This window comes from Carettochelys insculpta, chromosome 3 (genome assembly GCF_033958435.1).
Source record: "Carettochelys insculpta isolate YL-2023 chromosome 3, ASM3395843v1, whole genome shotgun sequence".
NCBI lineage: Eukaryota > Metazoa > Chordata > Testudines > Carettochelyidae > Carettochelys > Carettochelys insculpta.
Genome location: NC_134139.1, coordinates 55,651,765 through 55,670,766, shown reverse-complemented (window position 1 = coordinate 55,670,766; position 19,002 = coordinate 55,651,765). Strand labels below are relative to the sequence as shown.

Sequence of the window (19,002 nt, the reverse complement as noted above, 5' to 3'; positions counted from 1 at the left end):
GTGCAACATGGATCTAAGCAACCAACATTCAAATCAATGCTTCCTGACAAGAACAATAAAAAGTGGGACATTGTGGGCTGGCAGGTTTATGCCTCCAGGACTGTATTTCTCCAGGTGACGAACTTTGCAGCAATGCTTGCCAATTACAACCACACCAGCTATTCCAAATGGGAGGAGCTGGTTCTATCTGTCCTGGAGTAACAGCATGCTATCATCTTCAGTGTTATACAGGAGGGGCATGTTAGTGCATGCACAGTGCTCCTATCAGCCATGGACACTGCCTCTGCTGAACCTCCTGGCTGCAATCCTCAGGAGTTCCTAAGGAGCTCCAACAGAAGATGAAGGACCTCCCATTTGACCAGGCAAATCTGTTTGCAGAAAAGAGGTCCTTCACTGTATGATGGACTCTTACTACCCTGTGCACTCTGGGGTTGCATAGGCCTCCTTACAAGCAGGTGAGGTATTCCACTTACAATAAGCCCAGGAGGCAACTCAGACCGTGACAACAGTCCTTCAACCACAGACAGAGATGTAAGCCTCAGAGGCACAGTCTGCCAGTCTGCTGCACCTCAGATGCAGGCCTCTAAGCAGCAGTTTTGAGCTTTTGGTTGGGATTACAACAGATCTTCCTGCTCCAGTCATCACACCTTCTGGTTAGCTACAGTTCCACTACTGCCTCCGACCTTTTTTCCACCAACAGGCTAGCATAATACTGGACGAGTGGGTCTTGAAACTCTTTATTCATGGATACTCCATCCCTTTTACTTCAATCCCTCCTACCCACCCTCTCTACCCAGTTCCTCTTCAGGGACTCCTCTTACAAGTCTCTGTTTCATCAAGAAGTGCTGCACCTTTTGCCCTTGTGCGCCATAGAGCCAGTTCTGACAGAGTTTCTCGGCAGGGTGTCCACTCCACATCCTTTCAAACACAAAAAAATGAGGGGGTGGCATTCTCAATCTCAGGAGGCTTAACAGGTATGTCCTCTACTGATGATTCAAAATGGTGAGCCTAGTGACCATTATTCCAGTAGTGGACAGAGAATACTGGCCTTTGGCTCTCAACCTACAAGATGCTTATTTTCAGATTATGATACGCCATATGTACAGGCGCTTCCTGCATTTCATGGTGGGGCCCCATTACTTCCGGTACCGAGTCCTCCTGTATGGCCTCTCAGCTGTGCTCAGAGTCTTTTAAAAAATTCTACCTGTTGTGGCTGGTCATCTGCAATGCCTCCAAGTTATCAGTTTTCCATACCTAGATGATTGCCTTTTAAAGGGTCCTTCACTCCCAGAAGTGTTGCACGTGGTCCAAACTACCACAGATTTTCTACTCAACCTTGGTTTTCACATAAACTATGAAAAGTCTATGCTTTGTCCACTCAGGTTTTAGAGTTCATAGGGGCCTGCACAGACACCACCCTGGGCAGAGCCACGCTCCCAGCTCTCAGATTCGAAACTCTTCATGACCTCATATGGGTGGTATGATTGTCCCTCACCATCACAGTTAGTGAATGCCTAGAACTCCTGGGGCACATGACAGCCACTATGTTCATTGTCAGGCTAACCAGGCTCCTCATACAGCATCTGCAATCTTGGCTGGCCACGTGCTATGCCCGGTCTAGGACCCACGTCCAGATCAGTACCCTTCTTGCCTTGTGTCCTCACCTCCCTACTATGGTGAACAGACCTGAGCAACACTTTAACCAGATTCCATTTCACCAGCACCCCTGTCTCTTATCTTTACCACAGATGTGTCCCTTATGGGATGGGGTGCCCCTTTGGGATCCCTTAGCCGTGTCTACACGTGCACGCTACTTCGAAGTAGCGGCACTAACTTCGAAATAGCGCCCGTCATGGCTACACGTGTCGGGCGCTATTTCGAAGTTAACATCGACGTTAGGCGGCGAGACGTCGAAGCCGCTAACCCCATGAGGGGATGGGAATAGCGCCCTACTTCGATGTTCAACGTTGAAGTAGGGACCGTGTAGTTGTTGCGCGTCCCGCAACATCAAAATTGCGGGGTCCTCCATGGCGGCCATCAGCTGAGGGGTTGAGAGATGCTCTCTCCAGCCCCTCAGCTCAATGGTGGCCGTGTGGAGCGGCCCCTTAAATGTTCCCTCCCACTCCCTTCCTGTGCAGGAAGCTGAGGGAACATGCAGGCAGCAGCCCAGACACGCGGCCAGCCTGCACGTCCCTCAGCCACCCAGAACAGGGCCAGCACCTGCCATGGCTGCCCGGCAGCCCCCCCCCCCAGAGGACCCCCCCCCAAGGGGAGCCAGAGCAGCCAGGTGGGCAGCCAGTCTGGGAAGCGGCAGCAGGGCCCCTCCTGGACGGAGGCTGAGCTGCGGGACCTGCTGGGGCTCTGGAGCAAGGAGGAGGTGCTCCAGATAATGGGGAGCAAGAGGTGGAACACGGATGCGTTTGCTCGGCTGGCCGAGGGCCTGGCCACCCAGGGTCACCCTGCCCGCACTCATCAGGCCTAAGGTTAAGGAGCTGCGGCAGGGTTACGCCTGGGCCCGGGATGCGGCCAGCCGATCTGGGGCCACCCCCGTCACTTGCCCCTTTTACAGGGAGCTCAGGGACATCCTGGGCCCCCGGCACACCTCCTCCCCTCCGGCCACCCTTGATACCTCAGCCGACGAGCCCCAGCAGGCCCTGCAGCTGGAGTCCGCCCCGGAGGTAAGCCCTGCACCCCGGGGGCCCCCCCTGGAGCCCACCCCCGGGCCATCGCGGCAGGAGGAGGAGGAGGGGGGCTCCTCCTCTGCAGAGTCCGGGCTGCAGATCCTCCTCCTGCCCTCCCGGAGCAGCATCCAGGTGTCCGCCCCCCGGGGATCTCCGGACCGTGGGAGTGGACCGACAGGTATGTACCCCTCTCTGGTGTACACCCCTGGGGTTGAGGGGCAGGGGTAATAGATATGTGCCCAGGGCCCCCCACATGCCCACATGGCCATGGCCCCAAGGACAGCAGGGCCACGTCCCTCACAGGAGTGTATCAGCCCCTGCCCCCCCGCGCAGCACGACAGTGCCATGCCCCATCCCCAGGGCAGGGGGGAGCGGAACCTCGAGGGTCCCCCGGGAGGAGGGGGTGGGACACCCCGCAGCAGCAGCATGTGATGGAGTGCGGGGAGTGCAAAAGGGAGACTCAGGCTAGATATGAGCAAGAAGCTGAATAGCTCCCAGGGGCAAAGGATGATCCTGGGGCTACAGCTGGCAGGTGACACCTCTGCCCTGAACAAAGAGGAGGGAGGAGCCGAGCTGGCTTTGAATTGGGGCGGGGGCCGCAGGTAGAGGCTAGGGCAAGGGAGAGCTGGAAGGCAGCCAGCCTGAGGAGGAGGAAAGCTACACCACAGAGGGGCACCCCTTGGGGTCTTCTCCCCAGGACGGGTTGGAAGGACTGTCTCTGACTGCTGTGCTGTCACTCCTGGGAGAAACTCGGCATCTGTGGCCTAAGAAACCTCTCCTGTCAGACCCTGCTGAGTGAAGTGAGAGTCACTGCCGCCAGGGGACAGGGTGCAGTGCAGGGGGACCCCTGAACCCCATCCATCACAGCAGCATCTCCCAGGGACAGGGATGGGGAACCTGCAGCGCGGGGGTGGGGGGACAAGGCCACAGCTCGGGGCCCACACTAACGCCTGTCTCCATTCTTCTTCCCCCCCTCCTCCTGTGTTCCGCAGCTGCACCATTGGAAGGACCAGAAGAGAGCGCCGGCGAGGCATCAGTGGTCCCGGAGACCCCTCTGGGGCCATCGCTCCAGGCAAGCCCCTGGGCGGAGGACCGACCAGCCCCACGGCGGGCTAGACGGCAGACCCCACAACAACACCCGACGGCGACGGACCCCCAGCTGCTGGCCATCCATCGTTGGCAGCTGGAGGTCGCGGAGCAGCGCCTGTGGGTGGAGCAACGCCACCTGGACCTGCAGGAGCGGGCGCTGGCCTGGTGCCAAGAGGCATGGGGGGCCTACATGGACACATTCAACCGCCTGGTGGACTACTTGGCCCCCCATGCCGCTTCGTCCGCCGCAGCGCCCGCCCTGCCTGCTCCACCCGCCGCACCACCTGCTGCTCTGCACGTCGCCGTCCCGTCCGCCGTTGCCCCGCCACCCACCACCGAGGGCCAGACCGCCGAGGGACACCTGGGGCCAGCTGAGACTCGCCGGACATATCTTCCGGTCTGCCCGGCCCCCAGCCAGCCCTGGACAGGGCTGCGGCCGAGGCGGGGCTCCCGGCCACCCACCCCCAGTGCCGGACTTTAGGGGCGTGGGGCCCGGGACGTGCCCCCCCCCGTATATAGTTACTTTCCAGAAAAGGACTATGATGGACAGTTTCATTTATATTTGTGCCCCCCTTTGCCCCGTCCCCCCCCATGTAAATAGTTCTCCCCTTCCTTATCATCCCTGGTTTTCTTTTTATTGAACAACAGACCCATATTATTATATGCAAACTTTTTTATTATTATTGTTTTATTTGTACAGATTACTTTTGTTAAAGACGTCTTGTATATAGTTTGTTCTTGTTTTAATTATAGTTACAAAAAAACAGTTCTAAAAGAAAAACCAGTTTAATTTTAGCCACAAGTGCGTGCTGTCATTTGTACAGGAGAAGTGGGGGTGGGGTGTGCTGTTGGGAGCTCCGTGGTGTGGGCGTAGGGGCAGGGAGTGTTGCGGAGGAAGCGGGGGGGCGCAGTGGGGGGCCTGGCAGAGTTCACCCTGTGGCCTCCTCGAAGTGGGCCCTCAGAGCCTCCTGGACCCGGGTCCCTTTGGGGTCCACCTGGCGACTGGGGGCAGCGGGTGGCTGCACGTCGCCCCTGCCGGCCTCCACAGCCCAGTCCTGAAAAAAGGCCTCCCCCTTGCTCTCCACCAAATTGTGTAGGGCGCAGCAGGCACCCACAATCTGGGGGATGTTGTTGGGGCCCGCATCCAGGCGGGTGAGGAGACATCTCCAGCGCCCTTTGAGGCGGCCAAATGACCACTCCACCACCTGGCGTGCGTGGTTCAGGCGCTGGTTGAAGCGTTCCTGGCTGGCAGAGAGATGTCCCATGTATGGGTGCATGAGCCAGGGCCGGAGGGGGTAGGCTGCATCTGCGATGACGCAGAGGGGCATGGTGGTGTCCCCCACAGGGATCTCCCGCTGGGGGACGTAGGTCCCTGCCTCCAGCCAGCGGCACAGGCCCGAGTTCCGGAAAACCCGGGTGTCGTGGGTGCTGCCAGGCCAGCCCACATAAACGTCCTGGAAACGGCCCCAGCTGTCCACCAAGGCCTGGAGGACCACTGAGTGGTAGCCCTTGCGGTTGATGTACCATCCTCCACTGTGTTGCGGGGCGCGGATGGGGATGTGAGTCCCATCCAGAGCCCCGAAGCAACTGGGGAAGCCCAGCGTGGCAAAGCCCGCGATGGTGGCATCTGGGTCCCCCAGCCTCACGAGCCTGTGGAGGAGCATGGCGTCGATGGCACGCACGACCTGCAGGGAAAGCACATGGGAGAGCACCAATGAGGGCTGAGCAGGGTGTGCATGGCCCAGCCCTCCCCTGCCCTGCCCTGCCCTGCCCAGCCCTCCCCTCCCCTGCCAGGGCCCCCCTGCCCTCCCCCCCTCGTGGGTCCTCTTACCTCCATAAGGACAGCCCTGACGGTGGCCTTGCCGACGCCAAACTGCTGTCCCACAGATCGGTAGCTGTCTGGAGTGGCCAGCTTCCAGACAGCGATGCCGACCCATTTCTCCACAGGGAGGGCACGCCGCATGGCAGTGTCCTGGTGCCTGAGTGCGGGGGTGAGCCACTGGCACAGCTCCATAAATGTCTGCCGGCTCATCCTGAAGTTCCTGAGCCAGCGGTCGTCGTCCCACTCCTCAAGCACCAGCCGCTCCCACCAGTCGGTGCTGGTGGGGTAGCTCCACAGGCAGCGGCGTGTGAGGCAGGGGGTGGGGTCGGGGTGCTGCAGGGTTGGAGGTTGAGCCCTGTTCCCCTGGGGGCCGCTCCTCCTCCAGTGTGGCAAGGAGGTGCTCAGCTGCCTCCCGCATGGCATGGATCAGGGCGAGCCCTGCTCCTGCCGGGAGGGCTGGGTGGACCTCTAGCTGCTGCTGCTGCTGCTGCTGCTGCTGCTGCTGCTGCTGCTGGGGGTCCATGCCTGCGTCGCCCAAGGTCTGTGTGCCTATGGCTCTTCAGATCGCGTGCTGTGCAGGCTGAGTGTGTCTGGGAGGGGCCCTTTAAGGGAGCAGCTAGCTGTTGCCCCGGCAGCGCTAGTCCGCCCTGTGACCCTGTCTGCAGCTGGGCCTGGCGTCCCTATTTCGATGTGTGCTACTTTGGCATGTAGACGTTCCCTCGCTGCGCCTATTTCGATGTGGTGCTGCGCAACGTCGAAGTTGAACATCGACGTTGCCAGCCCTGGAGGACGTGTAGACGTTATTCATCGAAATAGACTATTTCGATGTTGCTACATCGAAATAAGCTACTTCGAAGTAGGCTTCACGTGTAGACGTAGCCCTTATGGTCCAAGGTAAATGGTCCTTCACCAAACAAGCACTTTGCATAAATCATCTGGAGCTCAGGGCAGTTTGGTATGCTTGCCAGTATTTCCTCTGGTACATAGTCCGTAGAATGAGCAGCATCATGACAGACAACACCACCCGCATGTACTGCATCAACCAGAAGAGTAGTGTCAGGTCTCAATCCCTAAGTGCAGAGGTCCTCAAGCTTTGGGCTTGGTTTCTTCAACAATACATCATTCTGGTCACTATGTACTTTCCTAGACTACTGAACGTGACTGCAGATGCCCTCAGCCACACATTCAATGACCACCACGAGTGAGAGACACTGTGGCCCTCAATCACATGTTTCACCTCTGAGGCCAGCCTTGCATAGACCTATTTTCAGCCTGAGTCAACAGGAAGCTTACCACTGGTGCTCCAGAGCGGACCTAGGGAAACGCTCCCTCAGGGATGCTTTTTCCATCAAGTAGGATGCACCCCTTCTCTACACATTTCCCCACGTCCATGATACACAAACTCCTCAACAAGGTCAGATGGGATTCATTTCAGAGGTTCAAACTGGGATCAGAGTAAATATATTGTGGCCTTAGTGACACTGGTTCAAATACAGTGGCTTCAGGATTGGACCACCTTAGTTTAGACAAAGTTTCCCTCATTAGATTATCTCAGCTTTTAAAATACTTTGCATTTGTGTGAGAAGATGATTTAAATTATGCAATATATTTTCCTTTTGCGCTGATATTTCACCTTCTGTACATAATACGTGGTGCATCAATTCAATATTATCCTCATTTCTAAATAACAGATTAATTTTTGGAGTCTTGAAATTCTTCCTATGTAAGTATAATGTGTTAATAAAAAGGGATTTAAGCGCATCAAGATTTTGTATATAAAATGACACAAGACGGCAGTGAAATCATGGTATGTTTTAAAATAAATAGAAAAAGCAATCTGTAGAAATTTTAATTTAATGTATTGTGTTCAGTGTGATTTCTACATAGTGTATCATATTGGGGTGGATTACACAGGGAAGCATAAAATTAGTGTGTTATTTGGTGAGTACAGAATGTGCATGCTGTTTATGATCTTTGCTTATGTATTATTGTAAATTTGAGTTCTGAGATTTGTCTCAGAAAAGTAACTTATTAAAATTCTCTCTTTTTAGTTGAAGTTACTCCATTTTGCCGTGATACTCGTCTGTCAGTCTTCGTCACTCAGTCTTTGCATAAAATAATGCGGTCACCTGTAAGTTGTACAGAATTGCAGGAAAAGGAGTATCCAGCACCATGGCCTAACTGGGACCTAATTCTAGGAACAGATCCATGCTATCAAAACAAAGTGAGTGCTGCAAAGTTAAAAATTTACCTAAGTAATATAATATTTGATTGTAAATGTATATTTTAAAATCTATTATATGGTGAATGTTAGGCCTGTGCTTGGAACTGTAAATTACATAAAATTACACATTCCTTGCCATGAAGAGTGCACATTCTAAAGACACATACAGAATGGACTGGGAAACCCAGTGTGGCAGTATTTGAAAAAATCTTAACTTACTCTCTGTAGGCATCATATTAGAAGTGTCTTTAGGAATGACTCTTGGGAGGAAGTTGTAAACCAAATGGGAATATGCCAGTCTGAATATATGTAAGAAAATACAGGTTCTGTGTGTTTATGGAAGTTCAACTTCTTCTCTATTTTGACAATACTGTTTTGAAAAATTGTTAGCTTCCAAAGCTGGTCAGTTGATATTTTAATTACTGTTAACAAAGGAAATTTTATTAGAACAATCTCTTAACAAAATGAAATTTGTAACTACTTCTTATAATATTAAATCTACAGATTGTGACTCTTCTGTCTGTTCTTAGTAGTTCAATGGCACAAGTTGAATCCTATAGCAGAAAGTTTATGCGATACTGTGCCATAGTGGATGATGCCAAAACTATGAATATGGAAATCTTATCAGTACAAAGGGAATTATCATCTCAAGATTTCAGAAGCATCTTAAATAAGTATACAGATTATGTAAAAGAGATTATATGTATGACAATTGAAAGACGCATTCGTATGATTAAAGTCAGAAGCATTAACTATCAGACAGCCTGCCTACCATATTTTGAAACCCTGCTTAATACAACACGTTCATCCTTGTACGCAATAGTTGAGGCAAGGAACTCACATCTCTTAGAAGTAAGTGACTTGATAATTTTTATTACACACACATTTAGAGATAATAAATAAAAACATTATAGGATATTGTATGTATGGTATATTAATTAGCAACATGATGGAATCAGATACAGCTTATTTGCTATGATGTCATTAAAAGATAATATAATTTAAATGATCTGTTTTATACTTAAAGAGGGAAACCTTAAATTGTGAGTCCTTATAAAAGTTTATTACTCTAAAAACATCATAAAAGGCTCTTCATCTTTTAAATTTCTCTGTTTACCATAGCAAGTTTTCTCAATGTCCAAGAAGATTTATTTTCTAGTTATTAGATCCATCCATCCATTGGTTCAGTTGCCTTTCATTATTCCCATCCTGTGTAATCTTTACAATATATTTTGCTCTTTACATTTTACTGAGTGGAGGAAGCTATAACTTGAGGGATATGCATCATCTTTATAAAATATGCTTCCAATTCTTCTTCAGGTGGTTGCCTACACATACTCCATTTATATTGTGCAATATAAGACCAATGTCTTTGAATAGCAGTGCTCTCACATGTTCTGTAGTTTAGGCATAAAGGATGGGTTGGGCAAAATTGCTCTCCATTTCCTTGTTATCACCTGTGGCTGTGAGTGGAACATCTGCAGTGTATTTGCCCAATGTGCAACTTAACTCTCATAGTTAACTGAAGATAGATAGGTAGTTAGTTTCATTTTGTTTCACATCCCAAAATCTTTACCTGGACAGTCAAGTCAATGTGCTGCCTCTTGGCAGCAGACCCTTAGACATAGTGGATTCCAAGACCCCGAGATTCAAGGTCTGACCGTCTTCTGAGGAAGCCATTTCTATGAACAGTACACAGTCCCACAAGCTTCCTTGCTCCATTCTTGATGCCGGTCATGCTCCTGTAATGGGTCCACCAGGACGGCTCCTCCTTGGCCTTCCCATTCACCATCTCCCGCTTTGCAAATGAATGGTGTCCCTAGCATCTGTTTGTCAGAGGCTCGAAATGGTTGATGGGAGAGGGATCAATCAATTATTGCTGTTCTGTTCACTCTCTCTAGGGCATCTGTCATTGGCCATTGATAGCAGACTAGACACTGGCCTAGATGGAGCTTTGGTCTGACCCTTTGTGGCTGTTCTTATGAGAAAAAAGGCTCTGAGCCCCCAGACTGAGTTGTTGGCCAGCCAGAAGTCTTCACCAGTGTAACCACATGGGTACCGGCAGTATCTAGATCCATCAGTGTGTGTCTGCTTTGAGCTCAGCTGCACTAATTAGAGACACTGGAATCAGGCTCTGAGGCAGCATTACTGCTCCAAAGGACAAAGATAAATTAGCATACTGTCTTTGAAAGAGCAGCACTGAGTTAACCTTTGGTATTGGGTATGACACATCTTCCGTATAGGGAACTGTGAAGTGGTGGATTAGGCCCTAAGGCCCCCTGCTCGAGGCATTACTGTCATGTCACACCCTATCCCCAAAAAAAGCAGTTCTTCAACCAGACCAAAATGGCTGCAGCGAAAGCAGACACTCAGGGACTAATAAGGCCATGTAAAAAAAAGCTGCATAACAAAACATTAGTTACTGTGTGGAGGTCAAGGAATGAAGACTGGGTGGCTAACTGGAAGAGTAGCAGTGCTGTGGATAGCTCAGTGCACAGAGCTGATGGCAGCCAGATCTATCCATACCTGAACAACTGCCACCTCAGTGCTCCCTCATTTCAGAGTGCTATACAAACTACCCTGATGATCATACACACATTCACAGAGTTAAGTCTACATTTCAGACTACAAAAATAAACACATGTCCCAATGCAATGATTGGAGTTTATCATTGATGCAGTACAACCAAGAGCATTACTCCCACTAGATATATTCACCACCCTTACATGTCTCATGGGGCAGTCTCAGTCAGTCTTCAAATATTGATCAGGAGGTGCCTGCAACTCTTAGGTCATATGACAGCATGCACCTTTCACACCCAAACACAAGTATGATTACTAGGAGTTTTGAGATGCAGCTCACTTCTCTCTAAATGAACTGCTATCACTACCCTTCATGGTAGAGCACTCTTTAGACTGGTGGAAAGGACCCACCAGTATCTGTGCAGGTGTTCCACTTGTGCAGCTGACTCTAATTATGTCAGATGAATACCTCTCTAAGTCTATGTCTGCATGGAGCTCTGCAAAGTGAGGCGTAAGGAACTGGTGACAGCGGCTACGTCTACACGTGCCCCAAACTTCAAAATGGCCACGCAAATGGCCATTTCGAAGTTTACTAATGAAGCGCTGAAATGAACATTCAGCGCTTCATTAGCATACGGGCTGCCGCGGCGCGTCCAGACGGGGCTCCTTTTTGAAAGGACCCCGCCTACTTCGAAGTCCCCTTATTCCCATCAGCTCATGGGAATAAGGGGACTTCGAAGTAGGCGGCGTCCTTTCGAAAAGGAGCCCCGTCTGGATGTGCCGCGCGGCGGCAAGGCACGTCAATTTCGAAGCGCCCCGGCAGCCCGCATGCTAATGAAGCACTGAATATGCATTTCAGCGCTTCATTAGTAAACTTCGAAATGGCCATTTGCGTGGCCATTTCGAAGTTTGGGGCACGTGTAGAAACGGCCAGAGAGAGGTTTAGCTAGCAGAGGCAAGTCCACACCGCTGCTTCAGTGCCAGTACCCCCTTCTGCCAGTACCGAACTCTCACATGACTATGGTGATGAGCTTTGGGAGTATGCAAATGGGCAGTCATTTGCAATCCAGAGAGGCTCACTTTGCATAGCTCTGCCGGCAGTGGTGCTGGGCAGAGCTCCGTGTAGACATGGGTTACTAGGCTATGGAGCTCACATACCTGACTGCAAAGTTCAAGCCAAGTGTTCTTCCTCAGAAGCAAACTTCCATAGCAATCATTTGGAGCTAAGGGCCATCAGGAATGCTTATCACACTTTATGCCTTTCATGAGAATACCCACATGAAAGGTCATGATGAACAATTTGCCCTAGATGTTTATGTAAATTGCTAGTGGGTGCCAGATTTCCCTCCCTCTGCACAGAAGCAACTCAAACAGAATTGGTGCATCTGTCAAAATGTGCTCATCTCAGCTATCTCTCTGCCAGATAAAGAGAACATGACAGCTAATAATCTTAATCAGAACTCTTCTCAGGAATGTGAATGGTGTCTGAACTCCGAAGTACTTCAAGGTATATTTGCCATTTTCAGATCTTTGACTACAGACTTTTTTGTTACTTATTGGAACACTGGACATTGTGATCTACCCAGTAAAGAGGACATTTCTTGTTCCAATAAGTAACAAAAAAGTCTGTAGTCAAAGATCTGAAAATGGCAATTATGCCTTGAAGCACTTCTGTGTTCAGACCCCATTCACATTCCTGAGAAGAGTTTTGAATAGCCTGTGTGTGGATGAGTAACCAAATGGCAGCAGCCTGTACTGATAATGATCTTGTCCAAAGATAAACCTTAAGAATCGCTGGTGAGCCCAATCTTCCTGAATCAAGACATGGAACAGGCATTTTGTAGGTTGAGGACAAATCTCTTTGCTCTAGGGCTGGGGGAACATTCTCTGGGTGATTCCCTCAGCCTTCTGTAAGACAATGACCTCTTGTATAGCTTTCTTTAATTTCTTTGTCTCTTAAAGCTCCTGTTGAAAATTCATTGATACAATGATTTATTCTGATTATCCCTTTCTGGGTGAGACTAGTCTGGTTCCTTTATCTGTCACAGATGGCAGTATGTCTTCAGATTCCTCTTAGGTCCATTTCCCACCTGCACATTCAAAGTGAGAGACTGATTCTTCACCCTAACATGCAGGACTTCCACCTCCAGGCTTGGCTCCTACTTGGTTTCAAGATTTAGGTATAGAATGCTCTAACTCAGTTTTTCCCACACTTAAAACATTTGCATGCCCCGTTCAGGACTGTGGCCTTAGTGCTCTACACCGTCTCCCAGTGGTGTCCCAGTGCCTGTTTCCTGATTTTTAGTAATTTATTTTCTGTTGCATACCCATTGAAATCCTTTCACATATCACCACTGGTATGTGTACTGCACTTTGGGAAAACTGCTCTAACAAGATGAAAGATTTGTTACTGCACATCCCAGAACTAACGACTTAACCTAATTACCTACAAAATGGAAATGATTTTGTGTGTGGTGTCATTCTGAGGGCACAGACCCAACCTTATCTTCCCTTCCTCTGTTTATTAAACTACATATTAGGTCTCAGCGGTAAAATCTCTCACTCAACTCCCTTAAGGTACATCTTGCATCCATAATGGATTTCCACCATTAGAGAGATCTTTGGTACTTACTCACAGTCTGATGTGTAAATTCCTTAAGAACATTGGGAATCTGTTCCCTCATGTGAGACCACCCTCTCCAACCTGGGATCTTATCTGAGTTCTCAGAGCTTTGGCTAGACTGCCCTTTGAGCCTATGGCAACTTGCTCTCTCCGACACTTGTTACTTAAGAAGCTGATCGAGGAGGCTTCTGAGCCTTTACCTATCATCTTTGAAATGTTCTGGAAGTTGAGAGAGATTCCACAAGACTGGAAAAGGGCAAACATAGTGCCCATCTATAAACAGGGAAAAAAGAACAGCTCAGGAAACTACAGACCAGTCAGCTTAACTTCTGTGCCGGGAAAGATAACGAAGCAAATAATTAAGGAATTAATATGCAAACGTCTGGATGAAAATAAGGTGATAAGTAACAGCCAGCATGGATTTGTAAAGGACAAATCATGCCAGACCAATCTGATAGCTAGGTAATCTTGAGGTGGATTATGTTGGAGGGCACATGTGCTGTGTGATGGAGTGCTATCAAAGTTCTCTAATCAGCAGTGCAGGAACGCAAGTATACTTACCATTAAGCACCCAAAGGGACACACATCTCAAAAACCATTGTTACTGCAGAAGGTGAGTAACTTCTTTGTACTCTCTCTTCATGAAGACTACCTTTTTAGTGACAATACCACAGGCAGGATCTTCACGCTCCTTCAGAAGGACAAAGTGACTGAGATGTCACTCCGTGTTCTTTCCTAATATGGTTCTGATTTGCCTCTTAATCAGATAATTCACCTACCTGTTTTCTTCCTGACAGTACTCATTGGGATGCCAAACTTAATACCTTTCCCATTTTCAGGTATTTCTGTCTTTAGAGGGAGAACATAACTATCCTGGAAATCTTGACTTTTCCTCGCATTTGCTAATAGAATGAAGGGACAATCTATGTCTGCTCAAAGACTGTCAAAATTAGTCTTGGAATGCATTAATCCTATCAGCTTGTCCATTTAGAACCACCTGAACAAGTTAGGGCTTATTTCATCAGCGCACAGGTTGCCTCTGCTAATTCTTTTTGACATGTCAAAAGACTGCAAAATCATACCTGGATTTCACTTCTCACCTCTATGTATCATGATTCCTTGATAGAGGACCCCAAATCTGATTCCGTCTGTGATAGAGCTTTCCTGTAATCATCCAGAATTCAGAGCACCTACCTTAGGATGCGTTTGTTCCTGTGAGTCAATAGAAGTGGAACACGTATGGATAGTCACTCAAAGAGAAAAGAGCAGTATAATAAATAGTAGTTGGTTCTTTGATATGCTTTCTGTACATCTTTTCCACATCCCACCCAGTTTTTCCATTATTGCAGAGTTCTCACTAATTTGGAAATTGTGTTAAGGAATTGGGGAGTGGTGACTGATGCCTTGGATTTTAAGCTGTTGGCTGTTGTGCATTGGCAATTGTGCAGGGTGTAGCTGCAACCCCCAGAAGAGACTATTGTTCATAAGACTTTGATGCTCCTTACACTGGGTCTGTGCACAGCAGAAGTAGAATGCATGGGTGCAACACATCTCAAATAACCAGCTACCCTGCAGGGTAACTGTTCTTTATAGTGGCAATATTTTATGAAAAGAAGGGTAGAGCCATAAAGTAGATCACTTCACAGTGTTGAAAACGTGAGAGTGTCTTAGGCTACATCTACACTGTGAGCTAGGTCAGGATTCCCAGTTTGTGTGCACTTGCTCGTGTTCGCTCTCATCAGCACTATCACACTTGAGATAGTGTATCAGCAGTAGTATGGACTGTGGCAGCAGTAGCCTGGGCTTGCTGCCCCAAGTACATATCTGTGGAGGTTTTGACAGGGTGTCTTTTTTTTTTTTGTGGCAGCTTGCCTGTGCTGCCACTTTCAATGCTACTGTCTGTACACAACAATATTGAGGATAGTAGCTCAGATGGGAGCTAATAGGAGTTTGCATATGTGAGCTGGAAATAAGAATTTTAGACAAAGCCTTAGTGTAAATGAAAATACATCCCTTTATCTCCATCTTTCTCATGCTTCATTTTATTTAACTGCTTTGTTCCTTGCTCCTCTCTGATAATTTTGATAAACCAGCTAAAAATACAGCAATAGAAATAATTTAATAGCTTGTGTATATGTTATCATTAAACATAATAATTGTTGCATTTATTTTAGGTTATCCATTCAGCACTCAGAAAGCTGGACAAAGATCTCACAACAGTGGAAGAATTTATTGAGCACTTGGCTTTTCTGAGCCAAATTTCCTCAGAGTTACCAATGCTAGAAACCCAGTATAACACACTTTCACAATTGTATTCTGTTGCAAGAGCCTATGACTTCCTTATTCCAGTTGAACAACTTGCCTTATATAAGACCCTTACCCGCAGTCTCCATGATCTCAAATCAAGTATCTTTATTAGTGAAAAAGGAAAAAATTGTAATATTATAAAATTCAGTGCAGAATTGGATGGCTATTTTGGCAATCTACAGTTTGAACTCAGGAAATTTAAGAACAAAGTAAGTTACTGGTCTGTTAAGAGAACATCTTTGTATTTTTAGAGGCAGTATAGTCTAATCAGTTCAAGAACCAGGAGCTCAATCATTCTGATCTTACTCTGGCTCGTATGGAAGCATTGGGCAAATATCTTAGCATTATAGCTGTGTTATAGTCTGTATCTGTATGCTGTATAGTTAGTATATCGTTAAGTCCCATTTACTTTAGTTATTTGTATTGCTGTGCCACCACAGCCCACCTTGTGCTAAGTGCTGGGTAAGCAAAAAGACAGTCCTTGGTCAAAAACACATACACAATAGGTATTTGACAGACTAGGTGGATACAGCAGTTAGTGGAAGTGCAAGGTGACAATGAAATAATTATCAACATCTGAAATAATTGTCACATCACACCAGCTGCCTGAGAACAGTCAAGTGGGCATCAAGGCATAAATGGGTGATGTTGGACTTTTTAGAGGAGCTTTAACATGCGCTCAAGTGCTCTGTTGAATTGGGTTGCAGTTAATACATATTTAAAGTTAAGCACATGCTTAAGAGTTTTGCTGAATTGGTATCAAAACATTCTGCAAATATAGAGATAAAACTAATGTGTTCATTTATTGTCACCACCTTCATTTTTGGAAAATGGAACCCTCTCTTGAAAAATAAACAATTTTTGTATGTAGATGCACATGATGAATGCATTTAAAGTGATATGGAAGTGCATACAAGAAATGCTAATTCTAACTTTAATATATAACCAAACTTACTCAAATGTTTACTTTCTCAGCATAACACATTGGTTGAATTGCCCTTTGTCCTAACACGTCTAGTGCAATGCTAATGCACAAAAAGAGAAATCAATAATGATTTTGACTGTGGTCACAGCGAGGCCACTTTGATATTGCTCATTTAGGGCAAAGTGCTCTGGAAATGGCTCCTCCTTGGCCTTCCCATTTGCCTTCTCCTGCCTCATTCTATGGTTCTGTGGTGTCAGACTCTCAAGGCCTAGAACAGGAATCTGCTGCTGCCCAGTGGCCTCCTGCCTGGTATCTTTTCTGGACACCATGGGCATACCAGGAATCACTGAACACTGTGCCCTCTGCTTGGTCGCATACAACATCTATGTCACAAGCCCCTGCTGCTACTGTTAGCTGCCCACCTCAGGGCTGTCACCACCCTACTCATCCTGAAGCAAAGTCTCCTCCACCTTGTCTTACGGAGGACCTTGCATTGGTGGTGCCCCCTTGGCATCCTCTAGCTCCTCTCCAGATAAGGCTGTGGCAGGTGCATCAGCCTAGGGGCCTGTGCCCACCAACTGTAGGGAGCTCTAGGAGCTTCTCCACCATGAGGCCACCAGCCTTAATCTTCCAGTGGGTGAAGTCGCTGAGTCTGTTGACTCCACCTGTGACATTCTGGCCTTGGAAGGTCCATCACTTGTGGCTCTTCCCTTTAACAGGATCATCATGACAGCTGCCTCTACTGTTTGGCAGATGCCAACCTCTATTCCCCCAACTACTCCTGGGGTAGAACGTAAGTACTTTGTGCTAGTAAAACGCTATGAGTACCTGTACACTCGCCCACCTCCCTGCTCCATGGTGGTGGACACTGTAAAGAAAGAAGAATGCCTAGGTCAACAGCCTCTGGCCCCAAGTCCAAAAACACCAGATGCTTAGACCTCTTCAGATGAAAGGTGTATTTGATTGGCAGTCTTATGCTTTTGGTGGCTAACCACCTGGTCATCATCGGCCTCTACAACTATGATTCCTGTGCCGCTACTCTCAAATTTGAAAAAACTTTATTTGAGGACCTGAGGGAGGTTTTCTCAGCCCTCATGCAGGAGGGCAAGGTGTTGTCTCACCCCTGTCTGCAGGCAGCTCTTGATGTGCATGATTCTGCAGCCTGCTGTATTGCCTCAGGCATAGCCATACCAGGGTGGCCTGGATTTTACAACTGGGGCTTCCTCCAGAGGTCCAGCAGACAGTCCAGGACCTCTATTTTGGCAGTTAAGGGTTGTTTGCTTGACAGGCTAACACCTGCCTTCACAGCCTCAAGGATTTTCACAGTACCGTAAAGTTCTTGGGGGCACACATGCTGGCTACACAGCTGAAAGTATTTATACGACAGCCTCGGGAGCACTAGCAGTAGTCCAGGCCCTTATAATCTTGTTGGTGCTCAGAATTTTGCCAACCCAGGGCTGTTAATCCCATTGCCAGCCTCCCGACCAACAGTCTAGGGCTGGTTGCAGGCAATCAACGTCCTCCAAGCACTCCTTTTGATCATATGCTAGAGACCAGAGTACCTGCACCACTGGATCCTGTGCTGCCATTTCTAAACAGATTCTGTCCATTCCTCCAGACCTGATTAGCCATCGTGTTAGACTCCTGGGTCCTCAGGACTATATCATCAGAATACATCATCCACTGTACTCTGCCCTCTTGCCCCTTCCCCTGCCCATCCCTCTTCAGGGATATTTCTTACAAGCAGATCCTCCTCATGGAGGTTCAGACGCTTCTGATCTTGAGGGCAGTAGAGCAGGTGCCCTCTTCATACAGGGGCCAGAGATTCTACTTCTGATGCTTTCTAGTTCCCATGTCAAGGGGTGGGCTGTGACCAGTCCTGGACCTCCAGGAGCTCAACAAGTTTGTGGTGTCCAGTAAGTTCTGGATAACATTTCTGGACAGCATCATTTCATCTCTGGATATTGGGGACTGGTACACTGCTCTCAACCTAAAGGATGCTTATTTCCATACATCCTATCACCATCACATCTGGTTCACAGCGGGCCACCTGCACCTTCAATTTATGGCTCTTCAGGCTCTCTACAGTCCCCAGGGCAGCTCTGTAGTAGATGCATTCCTCATTCCATGGACCCCAGGACTATGCATCTTTCTCCAGTTTCCCCTTATGTATAAGGTGCTTCTCAAAGTTTGCAAGGGCAAAACAGATATAATTCATCATAGCACGTGGTGTAGGCTCACCGGCACTGGTACACCATGCTGATGGAGCTCTGCATCCTTTCACCCGTTCTACTTTTTGTGGTTTTGGACCTCATCATGCGGAACCATGGTTGTCTCTGTCACCTGACCCTCCAGTCTCTTCACCTTATAGCATGATGGCTTTGTGGTTGACACCTGCCAAGCAGGCTTGCTCAGGGTCAGTGCAGTAGTTTCTCCTCAGTGGCCACAAGCCATCCTATCTGACCAAATGGACATGCTTCTGGTGGTGCAGTCAGCATGATCTTGTGCCACTCTCCACCTCTATCCAGCAGGTGCTAGACTACCTCATTTCCCTAATGCACGAAGGCCTTGCTGCTTCTTCCATGAAGGTTCACCTAACAGATATATCATCCTTCAATCCTGGGGAAAGTGGGTGCTCTGTTTTTGTGCACCCCCTTGCTGGGGTGGTTCCTCAGGGCATGGACTGCCTTCACCCACTGGTTCACCAGCCAGTCCTGGCCTGAGACCTTAACCTCGTTCTCTGGGTGCTTATGGGCCCTCTGTTTGTACTGCTGGCCACTAGTTTTCTCCTCTACCTCTCTTGGAAAGT

At 48.4% G+C, this 19,002-nt stretch overlaps 1 protein-coding gene across 1 annotated transcript in view; it reads left to right on the top strand.

The window, feature by feature from the left end:
• DNAH14 (dynein axonemal heavy chain 14) overlaps positions 1 to 19,002 on the top strand; it is a gene marked incomplete at its 5' end in the record, with an annotated part of 447,359 nt that overhangs the window by 78,910 nt on the left and 349,447 nt on the right. The window contains 3 exons of the mRNA XM_074988409.1: positions 7,644 to 7,723; positions 8,321 to 8,668; positions 15,136 to 15,477. Of these exons, the coding sequence (XP_074844510.1) occupies positions 7,644 to 7,723; positions 8,321 to 8,668; positions 15,136 to 15,477 (770 nt within the window). The remainder of the gene's footprint in view (positions 1 to 7,643; positions 7,724 to 8,320; positions 8,669 to 15,135; positions 15,478 to 19,002) is intronic.